Raw genomic sequence first — 17,840 nt, forward strand, 5'->3', positions numbered from 1 at the left:
CTGTATAGACCTAAAGCCTGACTCTCCACCCATCTTGAGGTTCTGTGAACTACATAATATTCTCCAATCCTATGCTATACAATAGGGTCACCATTAGCCATGTGCTGTACAATAGCCACATATGGCTAATTAAATTTAAATTAAAATTTTAACAAGTTTTGAGACAAGATCTCACTCCCATCACCCAGGCTGGAGTGCAGTGGCACGATCTTGGCTCACTGAAGCCTCGACTTCCCAAACTGAAGTGATCCTCCCACCTCAGCCTCCCTAGTAGCTGAGACGACAGACATGTGCCACCATGACCGGCTAATTTTTTGTATTTTTAGTAGAGACGAGGTTTTGCCACATTGCCTAGCGTGGTCTCAAACTGGGCTCAAACAATCCATCCACCTTGGCCTCCCAAAGTGTTAGGATTACAGGCCGGGTATGGTGGTGCTACCTCCGCCACCTGGGTTCAAGTAGTTCTCCTGCCTCAGCTTCCTGAGTAGCTGGGATTACAGGCATGTGCCTCCACGCCCAGTTAATTTTTGTGTTTTTAGTAGAGACAGGGTTTCACCATGTTGCCCAGGCTGGTCTCGAACTCCTGACCTCAGGTGATCCACACCCCCCTCAGCCTCCCAAAATTCTGGGATTACAGGCATGAGCCACCGAGCCCGGCCAGGAACTGAATTTTAAATTGTGTTTTAGCCAGGCTCAGTGGCTCACATCTGTAATCCTAAAACTGTGTTGTTTTTGTTGTTGTTGTTTTCTTTTTCTTTTTTTTTTTTTTTTTTTTGAGACTGAGTCTTGCTCTGTTACCCAGGCTGGAGTGAAAACTATTTGCTCAGCCAAGTTACTTCTGCTGATGGTTGGCTGATTGATGTCTTTCATCACGTGTTTCTTGGGAGAGAGTAACTGGTGTTGATACTGGAAGTTGGGGATGGGGAGGGGTTGATCTCAATGAATAAGCTGGTATCTATCCCCTGAAGGATATCAAAGGTCATCTCCTTTAACAACTACAACAACAAAGCATTCTGACACACACTTCTTATGACCACTCTCTCCTTTATGTACTCTGGCCACACTTCTATCATATACTCTATAATCCCCCGTTTTGTTTTTTTTTTTTTTTTTGAGACAGAGTCTTGCTCTGTTGCCCAGGCTGGAATGCAGTGGTGCGATCTTGGCTCACTGCAACCTCTGCCTTCCAGGTTCAAGTGATTCTCCTGCCTCAGCCTCCCGAATAGCTAGGATTCCAGGCATGTGCCACCACGCTCAGCTAATTTTTGTATTTTTAGTAGAGAGAGTTTCACCATGTTTCACCCAGGCTGGTCTCGAACTCCTGACCTCAGGTGATCCACCCGCCTCCGCCTCCTGGAGTACTGGGATTACAGGGGTGAGTCACCGCGCCCGGCCATCACTGTTTACTGTTAGTTGTAAACTTTTATGCCTCCATGGTGGACCTCCTTCCTACACTACTAAGCTGTAAGGATCTCCAGGACTTATATCAAGTCATATGTGTCTTAAATTCACGCTTAACACAATGCTTAGAACACAGCAGGAGCTTGGTATCTATTGACTATATGAATGAAGGAAAGCTTCATAATTTGATGAATGAGACCATGGGTCTCCTGGGAGAGTGAGGAAAGAAGCCGCGGAAGTGCTGTAACTTGGGTAACGAAGGGGTGAAATTTTTAGAAGACAAACACTGGCAGAGAGAATTGTGGAGGAGGTGAACTGGAAACTTGGAAACGACTTCCCTATCCAAGCAGGGACTGGAAGCCTGGATCTGCAAGGTATCAACCCGGCCCTCGGGAGGGGAGGGGCAATGCTCAGGGCACGTGACTCCACAGTTTCCCGGCAACCAGAGCCCCGCCCACCGCTCGCCTCTTGCTGCTCCTCACTTCTTCACCACCCTGAGCTCCTCTCGACCAATCGACGCACAGAACATCGTCGGGTGGGAAGGTAGTTGGAGGACTCCTGGGCTCCGTCACTAGGGGACTCCGCCCCTCCCGATTTCCTCCGGGCTGCAGGCGACAGAGCTGAGCCAAGCGTTTACTGGGCAGCTGTAGCGGTAAGTGAGGAGGGGCTGGGGTGCCCAGCTTTTTGGATCTCCCACTCTGGCCCGGACCCGGAATACCACACAGAGGCCTTGGGACCTGATTCATCCCGTCCAGACAGCCTAGAGACCTGAGCGACTGAGGCCTGGGATCTGGACGCCGGAATTTCCTTCGCGGTTCTGGACGCCCTGCCCTGGGGTAAGGGGCCATGCGGGGCTCTGGTGTGAGCAAAGTTTTGGTTTTGGGTGGCTTCAGACGAATTCGGGTTGGGGGTTCACTGTAGCGCTAGACATCAGTTCACCCAGGACCGCCGTCGCATATCTGTCCCTTTTACTTCCGGCCTTTACGCTGGCTGGGCTCTGTCTCCTGGCATTATTCAGACCTTGCCTCAGGCAGCCTTCCTGATTTGTAAGTCCCCTCTTGAAAGAAGGTGTCAGCCTATCTTATATGCCTAGATAGTGATAAAAGCCTCCAGGCTCTTTGCGTAGCTTTTCCTACCTGCCCGTGCTTGGGCTGCTTTCGTTATATTTTCCAAACCGGCAGGATGGTATTTGATAAAAACATGGATTCTGGAGCAGCACAGATCTGGTTTCCAGTCAAGGATTCCCCACATATCAGTAATGTGCCCTGGAGCAAGTTACCCTTCTGAACTTGTTTTTTCATCTGTAAAATGGTGAAAATATCTACCTTTCAGTGTTTGTATTAAAATAAGAACATGAGACATATGGCTGAACTGCATGCGCTGAGCACATAGCCCTTGCATTGTGACAGTACTCTCCGACAGACACTTTTTACCAAGCAGGATCTTCATGTATATGGAACTGTGGAAGACCTTTAGTCTGTGTTCTGTTGAAAACATAATTTAGGGGCCGGGCGCGGTGGCTCACGCCTGTAATCCCAGCACTTTGGGAGGCCGAGGCGGGCGGATCACGAGGTCAGGAAATCGAGACCACCCTGGCTAACACGGTGAAACCCCGTCTTTACTAAAAAATACAAAAAATTAGCCGGGCGTGGTGGCGAGCGCCTGTAGTCCCAGCTACTCGGGAGGCTGAGGCAGGAGAATGGCGTGAACCTGGGAGGCGGAGGTTGCAGTGAGCCGAGTTAGCGCCACGGCACTCCAGCCTGGGCGACAGAGCGAGAGACTCCGTCTCAAAAAATAAATAAATAAATAAAAGGAAAAAGAAAAAAAAAACAGAATTTAATTGACTGGAGATAGAACTGTTGCATTTTGGAGATCTTTGGAGAAAAGTGCAGGCTGGTTGTCCACCCTGGAAATGCCCTAGAGATTTGTGTGTGTGTGTGTGTTAAAATCTATGTAGCATAAAATTGACCATTTTAACTATTTTTGTGTGTATGATTCAGTGATGTTCACATTGTTGTGCAACCATAACCACCATCCATCTCCAGAACTTTTTCATTTTCCCAAACTGAAACTGTGTACCCATTAAACAGTAACTCCCCATTCTTTCTACCTCCCAGCTCCCACCATCCTATTTTCTGTATCTATGAATTTGACTACTCAGGTGCCTTATATAAGTGGAATCACAGTATCTGCCTTTTGTGTATGGCTTGTAGGAATTCCATTTTTATTTTTATTTTGTTTACTTATTTATGAGACAGGGCCACACAATGTCACCCAGGCGGGAGTGCAGTGGCATGATCACCACTCACTGCAGCCTCTGTCTCCTGGGCTCAGGTGATCCTCCTACCTCAGCCTCCGGAGTAGCTGGGACTACAGGCATGTGCCACCACACCTGTCTAATTTTGGTATTGTTAGTAGAGATGGGATTTTGCCATGTTTCCCAGGCTGGTCTCTAACTGCTGGCCTCAAATGATCTGACTGCGTCGGCTTCCCAAAGTGTTGGGATTACAGGCGTGAGCCACTGTGCCCAACCTTATGCTGTATTCTTAAAGCCAGTTCTTACTCGAGCTTCTGTTTTATAGCTCAGATTCCAAATGAAAATGTTTGAGAGCGCTGACTCTACAGCCACAAGATCTGGCCAGGATCTCTGGGCTGAAATTTGTTCCTGTCTGCCAAATCCTGACCAAGAAGATGGTGCCAACAATGCCTTCTCAGACTCCTTTGTGGATTCTTGCCCTGAAGGTGAAGGCCAGAGGGAGGTGGCTGACTTTGCTGTCCAGCCAGCTGTAAAGCCTTGGGCTCCCTTGCAGGATTCAGAAGTGTATTTAGCATCTCTAGGTAAGTTTGACGGCTCTAGGGAAGCATATTGCAGTTCTGTTACATCAAACTTGGTTTCCTATTCTTTTGTGTTGTTGTTATTCCTGTCACATGTATCTGTCAGATATAATTCTAAGGGATGTTTCAAGCTGGCTGTTGGGAAGCAGCCCCCTTTTCCTTGAACAGTTTTTTTTTTTTTTTTTTTTTTTTTAATTTTTTGAGACTTTCACTCTTGTTGCCCAGGCTGGAGTGCAGTGGCACGATCTTAGCTCATGGCAACCTCCGCCTCCCAGGTTCAAGCGAATTTCCTGCCTCAGCCTCCCGAGTAGCTGGGATTACAGGCGCCTGGCACAACGCCCAGCTAATTTTTTGTATTTTTAGTAGAGATGGGGTTTCATTTCACCATGTTGGCTAGGCTCGTCTCGAATGCCTGACCTCAGGTGATCCACACACCTCGGCCTTCCAAAGTGCTGGGGTTACAGGCGTAAGCCACCATGACTACCCGAACAGCTCTTAAAACAGTTTTTGTCACTTCCTGCCTCTGACCAGTTCATCTAAATTCCGTGTTTGATTTCTTGGCACTCTGTAGAACCCTCTTGCCTACTGTTGGTTGCCCATATATTCAAATAACTCAAAAGTGTTAAACCTTATGCCATCCTGCAAGAAAATGTGATGGCCCCAGGGCTACATGTGGATTTCTGATGCTGGAGTTTGAAAAACTTACATAAATAGATTGATTGTTGAGAATGGGAGCATATTGACATAAGATTCATTCTGCCTCTTGTTAGCCATTTTATTTTAAAAATATTTCCTGAACACATTTTCAGTACCCTGTCCTGTGGCCATAGTATAAGTATCTAGAGAGATTCCAAACACAGGAAAGAGATTCAAATTGTCCCATGCTAGGGGAAAAAGAAATATCAGTCTAGGGCGGTGATGGGCAGTCTTTAGAATTGTAATATCCTTTTATTGTGGAACAACCATGAGATCCATCCATGTTTCACAAGACCAAACCTGGGAAAAAGGCCCACCTTGGCCTCCCAAAGTGCTGGGATTACAGGTGTGAGCCACGGCGCTTGGCCCTAATTTTTTTATTTCAATAGCTTTTGGTGTACAAGCAGTTTTTGGCTACATGGATTAATTGTATAGTGGTGAAGTCTGAGATTTCAGTGCACCCATCACCCAAGTAGTGGACATTGTACCCAATGTGTAGTTTTTTATCCCTCACCCCTCATCAAACCTCCCAACTTCTGAATCTCCAAGGTCCAGTATACCACTTTGTGTTGTTTTTTTTTTTTTGAGACGGAGTCTCATTCTGTTGCCCAGGCTGGAGTGCAGTGGCATGATCTTGGCTCACTGCAACCTCTGCCTCATGGGTACAAGCAATTCTGCTGCCTCAGCCTCCTGAGTAGCTGGGATTACAGTCGCCCGCCACCACGCCTGGCTAATTTTTGTATTTTTAGTAGAGACAGAGTTTCACCATGTTGGTCAGGGTGGTCTCGAACTCCTGACCTCATGATCCACCTGCCTTGGCCTCCCAGAGTGCTGGGATTACAGGTGTGAACCACCATGCCTGGCCAATATACCACTTTGTATACCTTTGTGTACCCATAGCTTAGCTCCCACTTATAAGTGAGAACGTACGGCATTTTGTTTTCCATTCCTGAGTTACTTCACTTAGGGGATAATGGCCTCCAGCTCCATCTAAGTTGCTGCAGAAGACATTATTTTCTTCTTTCTTATGGCTGAGTAGTGTTCTATGGTGTATATATTCCGTATTTTCTTTATCCACTCATTGCTCGATGGGCACTTAGGTTGGTTCCATATCTTTGCAATTATGAATTGTGAAACATGTGTGCAGGTGTCTTTTTGATGTAATGACTTCTTTTCCTTTGGGTAAACACCTCGTAGTGGGATTGCTGGATCAAATGGTAGATTTACTCTTAGTTCTTTGAGAAATCTCCTTATGTTTTCCATAGAGGTTGTACTGATTTACATTCCCATCAGCAGTGTATAAAGGATTCTCTTTTTACCACATCCATGCCAACATCTATTGTTTTTTGACTTTTTAATAGTGGCCATTCTGGCTGGGGTAAGGTGGTATCTCGCCATTTTGACTTGCATTTCCCTGATGATTAGTGATTTTGAGCATTTTTAAATATGTTTGTTAGCCATTTGTATATCTTCTCAAATCCCACTGAGAAATGTCTATTCATGTCATTTGCCCACTTTTTGATGGGATTGTTTTTTTCTTTCTGATTTGTTTGAGCACCTTGTAGATTCTGGATATTAGTCCTTTGTTAGATACATAGTTTGCAAATACTTTCTCCCATTCCGTGGGTTGTCTGTTTACTCTGATTATTTCTTTTGCTATACAGAAGCTTTTTAGTTTAATTAGATCCCATTTATTTATTTTTGTTTTTGTTGCATTTACTTTTGGGATCTTAGTCATAAATTATTTGCCTAGGCCAGGCGTGGTGGCTCACACCTATAATCCCAGCACTTTGGGAGACCAAGGCAGGCAGATCACAAGGTCAAGAGATCAAGACCATCCTGGCCAACATGGTGAAACCCCGTCTCTAATAAAAATACAAAAATTAGCTGGGCGTGGTGGCGCATACCTGTAGTCTCAGCTACTCGGGAGGCTGAGACAGGAGAATCGCTTGAACCCGGGAGGCAGAGGTTTCAGTGAGCCGAGATCGCACCACCGTGCTCCAGCCTGGACGACAGAGCAAGACTCCATCTCAAAATAAAAATTGCCTAGGCCAATGTCTGGAAGAGTTTTTCCTAGGTTTTCTTTTAGAATTTTGAAGATTTCAAGTCTTATATCCATCTTGAGTTGATTTTTGTATAAGGTGACAGATAGGGATCTAGTTTTATTCTTCTACACATGGCTAGCCAGTTTTCCCAGAACCATTTGTTACATAGGGTGTCCTTTCCCCAATTTATGTTGTTGTATGCTTTGTCGAACATCAGCCACAAACCTGGGAATAATTTTTTGAGGAAGGAAAGGCAATTCAGGTAGAAGGAGCTTCTGAGGAAAGACGGAAAGAAGAGTCAGAAGAGAGCTTGCATGATAGGTAAGAAATATCTTGCAAAAACAAAAAGGATTTTGTTAATGATGTACTGGAGGAAAAAGATATGAGAAAAACATAGGTGGAGTGATAGAAAGATAGGGAGTAAGGTGAAATTTGCCAGGAAGCCACCAAAGATAGGATAGCAATGCTTGCAGCCATGGCCTAGGGGATGAAAATTCTGCATGTGGTAGCCAAAGCATCTGTTTAATGATGATAAGGAGAAGAGGCAACAATCGGATAAAGCTACAGAACCAGATCCCTTGGCTTGTTGGTACTTTGTGACAAGGGCTTCTAAGAAACTTTCATGAAAGTCAGGCATGGTGGCTCACACCTATAATCCCAGCGCTCTGAGAGGCCGAGGTGGGAGGGTCACATGTAAGCCAAGAGTTTGAGACCAGCCTGGGCAACACAGTGAGACTGTCTTTACAAAAATATTTTTTAAAATTAGCCTGAAGTGGTAGATGCCTGTAATCTCAGCTACTCGGGGCTGAGGTGGGGGAGGATTGCTTGAGCCTAGCACTTGTTTGAGGTTACAGTGAGCTGTGATCATGCCACTGCACTCCAGCCTGGGTGACAGAGCAAGACCTTGTTGAAAAAGAGAGAGAGGAAGGAAGAGAAAGAGAGAGAGCACTTTGGGAGGCCGAGGCGGGCAGATCACATGAGGTCAAGAGTTCAAGACCATCCTGGCCAACATGACAAAACCCTGTCTCTACTAAAAATACAAAAATTAGCCAGGTGTGATGCTGTGCGCCTGTAATCCCAGCTACTTGGGAGGCTGAGGCAGGAGAATCGCTTGAACCCGGGAGGCGGAGCTTGCAGTGAGCTGAGTGAGATCGTGCCACTGCAATCCAGCCTGGGTGACAGAGCGACACTCCGTCTCAAAAAAAAGAAAGAAAGAAAGAAAAAGTTTAATGAAGACAGTGATGATTTTGATTAGTGAAGACTGGCTTGGAAAGTTAATGATCTTTTCTAAAGTCAGTTAAGAAGTTTTCGTCTCTGAAGAAAATAAGAGTCATTTCTGGTTGCCTATGGCACGGACTGGGAGACAGCGGCAGACAAGGATGTGTTAGTGCCTGTTTCTGCCTGCCCTACTGAAATCACACCTGACCAGGGACTCAGCATACTTAGAGAGAGGAAGACCTTTTCCGGCCCAAAAGAGTACCTTCCACTTTGACAACTGAGGCCAGACAATATGAAGATTGTTTTTATTGCTAAATAACCTATATCAAAGAAAATCCACTGATAACAGCAATAATTAAAAACTTAAATGTATGCTATGGATAACCCTTTTTATATCCTCAAGGAGAAAACAAACCCTGCAAATATTTAACATTTATCAACTGCAGGTTTTTTTTACATGGGTGAGCTTATGGTGGTAATAACAGGAACAAAAGGTATTTGTTTTGATCAGTGGGTGTAGGCTGATGTGACTTTTTTAGAAATGAAAACAGAACTGCAAATCATAGTTTCTATTGGTTCTAAGCTTGATGTTCACCACCCCACCATGCCATCATTTACCTATGTACTTATAGTTGAAGGCAAACTAAATTAAGGCAGACGGTAAATGGTGATGTCCTTTCTTGTATTCTTCGAAAGGGGAAATCTGTTAAACAATTAGAGTTAAAATGCAAACAAGAGTAATTTAACGTCTATCATCAAGAAGCCATATGGAGCCCTGTCATGGGATTAGAAGACGTTTGTTTTTATTAGACTCCAACATCCAGGCCACAAGTTGAGCAACTTTAAAAAATGTTGGGAGATTCTTTTTATTAAGAATTTAATCACACATAGAGATTTTAAAGGTCTCTTATTGAGTTCTCATCAAGTCAATTTTAATATCTAATGAACCGTTGGATCTTTCATCATTTTCTCTAATTCTTTCTCGTGAGATTTGGAAACCACTTCATGTTACTGTAACAAAAAGAAAAAGCCACTTACTCCTCAGAGAGATTATTTTCAAGGAGTTGAAAAAAGACAGTAGTATACACATGTCAAACCAGAGAAAACAAGCATTCCTTAGAGAGATACCTGCTGGGCTTACGTGATTTCAAAGAAAACATGCCATTGATTTATTTATGAGAACCTATGGCTTTTCCCTTTTCTTGGGTTAAACATTTTTTTGATACAATGCAGGGTGAGGACTTTGTGAAGGAAAAAGGAAGAATGTTCAATTCCCTTTTATTTGTTCTTAAAAAATGATCTCTTTGGCAAGGAGTGTGGATGTCCTCATCAGTGAGAGATTTTTTAAGTTGGTATTTTGAGTTTTAGATTTAGTTAAAATTTCATGTTATGCTCATTTTCCTTATTAAGCTCTACTTCTTTCTCTAGAGAAGAAGCTAAGAAGAATCAAAGGTTTAAATCAGGAAGTGACTTCCAAGGACATGCTTCGAACTCTGGCCCAAGCCAAGAAGGAATGCTGGGATCGGTTCCTCCAGGAGAAGTTAGCTTCAGAGTTCTTTGTGGATGGACTTGATTCTGATGAGAGGTAATCGATTCCCCGTCTAGTTCCAGCTGAAATCATCCTTTATATAGTTGTTCTATTTGTTTTTAGCCCAGCAGTAGATTTTTAAGAACAGACTTTTTTGCCAAAAGGCAAATACTGCAGCTACATGTTGGTCACAGATTGAATAGAGTTAAGGATAAACCATTGTGTTCATTTTTAAGTATGCAATGAACTTGAGAAAGTAGTAACTAATCAGTCTCTCTTATGTTCTTGAATTCTTTCTCATGAGGTTTGGAAACCATGTTACTGTAACAAAAGGAAAAACCATTTACTCCTCAGACAGATTATTTTCTGGAACTATCTCTTCATCTCTTCTTACCTCTGAATTTCCACTGCCTTACAGATTTTTTTTTTTTTTTGAGATGGAATCTCGCTCTGTTGCCCAGGCTGGAGTGCAGTGGCACGATCTCGGCTCACTGCAGTCTCTGCCTCCTGGGTTCCAGTGATTCTTGTGCCTCAGCTTCCTGAGTAGCCGGGACTACGGGCATGTGCCACCACATCCGGCTAATTTTTGTATTTTTAGTAGAGATGGGGTTTCACCCTGTTGGCCAGGCTGGTCTCAAACTTCTGACCTCAGGTGATCTGCCTGCCTCGGCCTCACAAAGTGCTGGGATTACAAGCATGAGCCACGGCACCCAGCCTGCCTTACAGAATTTTTGTCAGATTGTAGCCACTCAATGAATTTATGTAGACTAAATTAATGAATTTATTAAGCATCCACTGTGTGATAGCACTGTGCTTGGCGTCACGGAGGGAATGGTATAAGGAAGTTTTAGACCCATTTGTTTTTGTCCTCAAAACTACTTGAGGGCAGATGACAAATATATATAAAGACATACCTAACAATACCAGGCAGTAATAAGAGAAGGGCCAGTTGAGTAGAAGTGACAGAACGTGCTTTGGGAATTGAGAGACCGCTGAGCTCCCTCCTGGCTCTGGTGTTTTGCCATAGAGGGAGGCAGGACTTGTCCAGTACCTGCAAGTAGTTTAGATGCAGAAAGATAGAGAGGGCATGCTGCCCTGCCACAATGAGCAGGAATGGGGCTTGACACTCAGGAAATCGGCTCTGCCACTTACTGGTTGTATGTTCTTGGGTAAGTAACCTGTGTGTTCCTCAGTTTCCTGATCTGTGAAATGGGAGCAATCAGCTCTTAACTCATAAGTTGTTATGAGGGTTAAATGAGTTACTATTTGTAAAGGGTATAGAACAATGCCTAGCGCATGGTAAGCACTATAGAAGTGTTGGCTGTTACTAATATTATCCTTCCTACAGAATTTTAGAGTTTGGTAAGAAATTATTCAAAGTAAAAATCAACGGGGGGATTAAAAAATTGAATTTTAACAACAGTCTTAGGGGAATGTGATTTAACTTGAGTTTGCAGCATATGGACATTGGTGTTGAGAGTCCCATCATGTCAGAAGAAGTACTGCTGCCGAAATCAGGGCAGTATGTGAATAAAACTTCATAGGTACATTTACTTGCAAATGTGTAAAATACTTTCACTTACATTATCTCAAATGCTCAATCAGCATGCCTGTAGATGCTTCAGAAATCAGCGTAGCATCTAAGTTCAGGCCAACTCTCCTCTGAGGGTTCAGGAAATTGTATACATTTTGCTCTTTTCTATCTCTAAAGGTCCAACCTAATTAAGTCTTAAATTGCTCCAAACATAGGAGATTTGAAGATGCAGACTCCTGACCCACTGATAATTTGGTGTTTACTTATATTCTCTCCCCTGAATACCTCTCTTCTCTCCAGCTCTGAGAAGACAAAACTTTCTCCTGTGTCATTTTCAGGTAGAAATCCTCTTTCTCTGAAATCAGATTAGCATGTTCCTATGTATTTATCAATATGTAAAATAATGTGGATTTCCCTTCTCTATGGAAATAATTTGAACAATTTGATGAAAAGTGTGGTAAATGAAGATTAAATGCTGTGTCACACCTGATTCCCCTGAGCTGTGAGGACTAGAGTTAATCAGCTGCTCTCATTGCCCTCTGACATTTAGATTTTTCCCCAAAGCCTACATCTGTGGGAATGTTTCTTTCTATCATTATCCAGAACAAACACCAGGAAACACTAGTTCTTCAAAGTTTATCTTTTAAACAGAGGCCATTTTACAATGGGGTTGTATAGGTCTTCACGTATGTGAGGGCCAGGCAGGTGATCCTCCTTGTGGTATGCTTTTGGCAAGGGAGTAATGGGCTGAGAAATCCAACTATCCAAAACATAAATTCCCCCATACACCAAGAGATGCCTAAAATCTGCTGTTATGGAATTCTTTCTTGGGTTAAGACTTTGTGCTATTGAGGAGCATAGAATAAGGTTTACATTATTTCTAGTCATTTATATTTTACTGTGAATGTCTAATAGCTTTAGGATATAGGGTCCTATAAGGAAGGCGGGTAGGGGACCTTGAGCTTGACAATTACATCTCCCCTCTCCCTACAGATCCAGACAAAGAGCCCTCTGGCATAGTGGTCATTCTCTTGTGGGGAATATTTGCTGCTCAGATGTTTTTATCTTTGGGACTTGCTATAGGATGAAATAAACAAAAAACCCCACAAAAAAAAAAAAATCACTTAGTGCAAGTAAGTGCTATAATTGAGTCCCAGACTGCCTCAGCTATAAGAGGCAAAAGATACTCAGATTTCTGCCTCAGTAATAATTTGGTATTTATTTGAGTGTTTTTTCCCCTTGACAGTTTCTCTCCTCTCCTGTTTTGAGTGAAAAAAGACCTATCTTTAAGTCTTTAGGACTGAGGCATAAACTCTTCAGCGGTTCTCATCAAGCCTTCAGAGGCTCTGCATTTGAAGGGGGCCTGCTGCTGCCTGTAGCCAAAGTGCCCACTATGGGGTAAATTATGCACAGAGCTGCCAGGATGCACAGCTGCCATAGGAGTATCCTTGTACTCCCCAGGTTAGCAGTGAAAAACAATTGTAGGAAGAAATTGCTGGTGGGCGGGAAGATAGTGTTTGAGTAACTGAGATAATCATTAAGTAATTAATCAGTGAGGTCTGACACAGCCACCCTTTTATTCTGCCCTTTCATAGCACTTTGGAACATTTCAAGAGGTGGCTCCAGCCGGATAAAGTAGCCATCAGCACAGAGGAGGTCCAGTATCTGATTCCTCCAGAGTCACAGGTTGAGAAGCCAGTGGCCGAGGACGAGCCAGCAGCCGGGGACAAGCCAGCAGCAGCAGAACAGTAAATTACACACACACACACACACACACCCCGAACCGAGCAGCACACACACACACACAAACACACACACACACACACACGCCAAGCAGCTGTCTCGGGTCCAGAGGGAGCAGCGCGGAGCTCAGTGACAGCAGCAGGGAGAAACCCACTGAAGGAAAAAACCCAAATTTCCACTCCACAAAGAAAACAGCTGCAAGCCCCCAGGGACTTACTTGGGGCTGGCATGTGTGACTGTCTTGGATGAAGTGACTGACCCAGTGCACGCTGGATCAAAATGCTGCTTTCCTCTGTGTCTCACAGCTTGGCTGAGCTCTGTCACTGCAGGTTAGAAGTCTGCTAAGGATCGAATGTGAAAGTACTTGGAGAAACTGAGGCCTCTTTTGTGTAATGTGTAAGTTAAGTGAGCCATATATTTTCTTGCCTCTTCTGGTCATTCATGCTTGTGTCCCAAGCATTCCCTTGGTGAATTGTCACATGAGTGGGGCCAGTAAGAGTGAAGTCTGCTCCTTGAATCCAAGCCCCATCTGGGGCTTCTCTAACAAATCTGTAGTAAGTATACGGACTCCAGGGAGAGAGGCTGGGCTTCTTTCTCTCATTTGTTCCTTGTGGAGAAAATGGGCAAAAGAAGTGTGAAAATGTGGGTGTTTATGTCTGTGTATATATATTTTTTATTTCATGCATGGCTTCTCCTCCAACTTCCTCCTGCACTTAAAAAGGGCCAGGTTCCAAATTAGACTTGTAAATATGGTGTTAGTGTTTGACACTACTCCTGGATAGTTCCAAACGTCTTCCTTGTGGCAGCTTTCCTGGCTGAGCCTGAGCTTCCCTCCCTGTTTATCGTGTTCATGATCAGTATGTGTTTCCATATAAAACTTTTCTCAACAGAATAGCAGTGTCTGTGGTGCTGTTGACTCGATTGCTCCCAGAGGGATGTTCCCAGGCAGCGGGAGGTAAAGACAAATGCATGCAAAGTCACGGGAGCTGGCCACTTTGCCAGCCTCCTGTTATTAGCATGTGCCCTCAGACAGTCCAGACTTTGGTGTTCTGAGGCCTTAGCTTCATGGGCCTTCTTCCTGGGTAATAGTTTACAAATCCCTAATGATCAGTAGGGTGGCTGTAAAAATCTTCTGATCGAGAGAGGAGCTAAAAGAAAAAATAGAATAAATAAATAGTCTTCTGAGAACATTTGCTTTTTTTTTTTTTTTTGAGGCAGGGTCTCACTTTGTTGCCCAGGCTGGAGCGTGGTGGTACAATCGTATAGTTCACTGTAACCTCAAACTCCTGAGCTCAGGTGATCCTCCCACCTCAGCCTCCTGAGTAGTTGGAATTACAGGTGCAAACCACTACACCTGGCTGTTGTTTGCTCATTTCTAAATCAAGTATTTGTCTTGCCCAAAAGAATAGGAACCAATTAGGTGGTTCCATATACTTGCTTAGTGATACGAATATTTTTATTGTAATATTCAAATATCTTTCCTTTTTTTTTTTGAAATGGAGTTTTGCTCTTGTTGCCCATGCTCGAGTGCAATGGCGCGATCTTGGCTCACCGCAACCTCTGCCTCCCAGGTTCAAGCAGTTCTCCTGCCTCAGCCTCCCGAGTAGCTGGGATTACAGGCATGCACCACCATGCCTGGCTAAGTTTGTATTTTTTTTTTTTTAGTAGAGATGGGGTTTCTCCATGTTGAGGCTGGTCTCAAACTCCTGACCTCAGGTGATCTGCCCGCCTCGGCCTCCCAGAGTGCTGGGATTACAGGCATGAGCCACTGCGCCTGGCCACTCCTCTTTTTTCCTTATTTTTTTTTGTTTTTTTGAGACAAGGTCTCCTTACTCTGTCACCCAACCTGGAGTGTAGTGACCATCATTTGCTCACTACAGCCCCCAACCTCCCAGGCTCAATCCATCCTTCTGCCTCAGCTTCCCCTGAGTAGCTGGGACTATAGGCATGTGCCACTATGCCTGGCTAATTTTTAAAAAATATTTTTTTGTAGAGACAGGGCCGCATTATTTTGCCCAGGTTAGTCTTGAACCTTTGGGCTCAAGCTATCCTTCCACCTTGGCCTCTCAAAGTGCTGGGATTACAGGTGCAAACCACTATGCCTGGCCTTTTCCTCTCTTTTCATTGACTAATGGTTAACCTTTTTTTTTTTTGAGACAGTGTCTCACTCTATCACCAGGGCTGGAGGGCAGTGGCACGGTCTCAGCTCACCGCAGTCTTGACCTCCCAGTCTCAGGTGATCCTGCCTCAGGCTCCTGAGTATCGGGGACTACAGGTGCACACCACCATGCCCAGCTAATTTTTTATATTTTTTGTAGAGATGGGATTTCACCGTGTTGTCCAGGCTGAGTTAACACCTTTATTAGTAGATTTAGTCGCTTTATTCCTACTGCATTTTATTGGCAGGATACGTGTGACACAGAGAGTGGCTCTCTGTGGCCCCTGGGCACGTTGAGGAAGCCAGAATATTGACAGTCATCCAGCCCTGGTCCAGGCTTGCAGGCTGCCACCTCCGCCTGGAGTTCAGATGCCAGGCCTCACTCCTCTCCAGGGCCATCTCATGGCTTTCAGGATGGATTTTTTTTTTTTTTTTTTTTTTTGAGACGGAGTCTCGCTCTGTCGCCCAGGCTGGAGTGTAGCAGCGCGATCTCAGCTCACTGCAAGGTTTGCCTCCCGGGTTCAGCCATTCTCCTGCCTCAGCCTCTCCGAGTAGCTGGGACTACAGGCATCCGCCACCATGCCCGGCTAATTTTTTGTATTTTTAGTAGAGACCGGGTTTCACCATGTTAGCTAGGATGGTCTGGATCTCCTGACCTCGTGATCCGCCCGCCTGGCCTCCCAAAGTGCTGGGATTACAGGTGTGAGCCACCGCGCCCTACCAGGATGGATTTTTTTTTTTTTTTTTTTGAGACAGAGTCTCGCTCTGTCCCCCAGGCTGGAGTGCAGTGGCGCGATCTCCGCTCACTGCAAGCTCTGCCCCCTGGGTTCACGCCATTCTCCTGCCTCAGCCTCCCGAGTATCTGGGACTACAGGCACCCACCACAACGCCCGGCTAATTTTTTGTATATTTAGTAGAGACGAGGTTTCACTGTGTTAGCCAGGATGGTCTCGATCTCCTGACCTCGTGATCCACCCGCCTCGGCCTCCCAAAGTGCTGGGATTACAGGCTTGAGCCACCGTGCCTGGCCCAGGATGGATTTTTTAAAGAAAGAAAAACTGAAATTTTTCTTCTCCCTGCATGATAAACAAAAATTATTCTTCCTCAGAAACAACAGTTTAAGAAAAAAAAAAAAGCAATGAAGTCCCAAAACACTCTCCCAAAGTGCAGATCATGGGACAGTAAGAGAATGTTTCTGTACCCGAAAATAGTGTTTCTGTCATTCAGGCAAGATTCTAGCTTTGCCTTTTCCCTACTTCCCATTTTCTACCTCAGAAACAGAAATTGGAATATGAGAGGGTGGAGAATCGCTTTAGAGGAACTGAAACGGAGTTGTAAGTTGAATGGTTTCTAGCCCATGTGTAAACCTGGGTGCGGTGTGAGAGGAGCTCTGCACGACTCCATGGAAGGGAACCCAGTGAGCTGTAGCTATAGTTTCTTAATTGATTTAGAGGTGACAGCGTAAACAATGGCTCTAAAAAAAGGTAAAACTCCATTTACCAAAACCAAATTTGCCACTAGCTCCCAAAGCTAACTTGTTAATATAGATTTATCTTAGGCTAGTGAAGTGGCACTCAATTTGAAACTGAGAGTGTTGGGTGCTGTCTTTTATCTGTCTTTGTGGCTTACTGGATGGTCATAAATAAGTCAAGTGACCACTTCATGTTCCAGTTCCTTTTTAGTAATAGGACTAACCATAGGAAAAAGTATTGGCCTAAAATGCTGATCTGTTTCCTTTGACCCTGAAAACTCCAAGGAACTCCAGTTAGGGCTTCCTCAACCTAGTAAGATTTGTAAGTTGGTAGAGTCTTACTTATCACCCCTGACTTGTTTTCCTTCTTCCTCCTTAGTGAAACAGACAGGAAGTTAGAGCAAATGGAGCAATATTTAGTGCTAAGCCTTAGAGCCAGGGGAGGGTAATCACCAACAGGGGCTAAGCCGTAATGACTTGGTACATCCAGGGAATGCTGGGCTGCCGCCAGGCAGATAACCTAAGGGACTGCCGCTGTTCTCTCCTGGCACACACACATGCTCATCACTCAGTGCCTGGCGAGATCAGGGCTGGAGTGACACAGGCATGAATCCAATACCTGATCCAGAAATAGGCCCTGGCTGTAGGCACAGCAAGTAAACAAATGTCCCGCCAGCTGTGGCCGAGGTGCACCCTTCCAGGCAGACCTGCCCACCAGGACCATTGCTGGAAGACAGAAGCCCTGGAGCCTCTCCCTGGCCCTGTTTTGGAAGGAGTCCTCCAAGGCTGAGAACAGCCCCAACCACATGAAGCAGGCAAGGTTTTCTTGAAAATTCTAAATTATCCCAACCAGCTTGGCCCTACGTCAGTTATAAGACTCAAGATAGGATAGTGCCATTGGGATGTTAGGTTTGTGCGAGGGCTGTTTACTTGAACCCAGAAATAGGTTATTTAAGGCAGAGATTCATTCATCTAACCAATATTTGTTGAGCCCCTGCCATGTTCCAGGCACTGTGCATGGTGTTAAATAAAGCAGAATGGCATCTTTCCACATAGAATGATGCAGGGGGGAATAGAGCCTACCTCATTAATTCTGTGGAAGGTGTAAGCACAAGGTGCTTTGAGAGCACGTGGGAAGGAGATATGAGAGCCCTAGACCAGTTGGGGTGGGGTAGGAGAGAGGCCGTGTTAGGGGAGCTGAGTCCATAGAA

General features: G+C 44.7%; 1 protein-coding gene across 6 annotated transcripts in view; it reads left to right on the plus strand.

Annotated features, from left to right (window-relative positions):
- Window positions 1-1,971: 1,971 nt before the first annotated feature.
- CCDC32 (coiled-coil domain containing 32) overlaps window positions 1,972-17,840 on the plus strand; it is a 34,032-nt gene continuing 18,163 nt past the window's right edge. Inside the window, exons 1-5 of one of the 6 annotated variants that reach the window (XM_030814289.1) lie at window positions 1,978-2,053; window positions 3,984-4,239; window positions 9,624-9,780; window positions 12,853-13,034; window positions 13,068-13,888. In XM_030814289.1, coding sequence (XP_030670149.1) covers window positions 3,996-4,239; window positions 9,624-9,780; window positions 12,853-13,009 — 558 coding nt within the window. In that variant the 5' untranslated portion in view covers window positions 1,978-2,053; window positions 3,984-3,995 and the 3' untranslated portion in view covers window positions 13,010-13,034; window positions 13,068-13,888. Of the gene's footprint in view, window positions 2,238-3,730; window positions 3,736-3,983; window positions 4,240-9,623; window positions 9,785-12,852; window positions 13,889-17,840 lie in introns of those variants that run through there. The other 5 variants (XM_003266734.3, XM_030814291.1, XM_030814290.1 and 2 more) reach the window with 5 other exon arrangements.

Source organism: Nomascus leucogenys, chromosome 6, assembly GCF_006542625.1.
Source record: "Nomascus leucogenys isolate Asia chromosome 6, Asia_NLE_v1, whole genome shotgun sequence".
NCBI classification, from domain to species: domain Eukaryota; kingdom Metazoa; phylum Chordata; class Mammalia; order Primates; family Hylobatidae; genus Nomascus; species Nomascus leucogenys.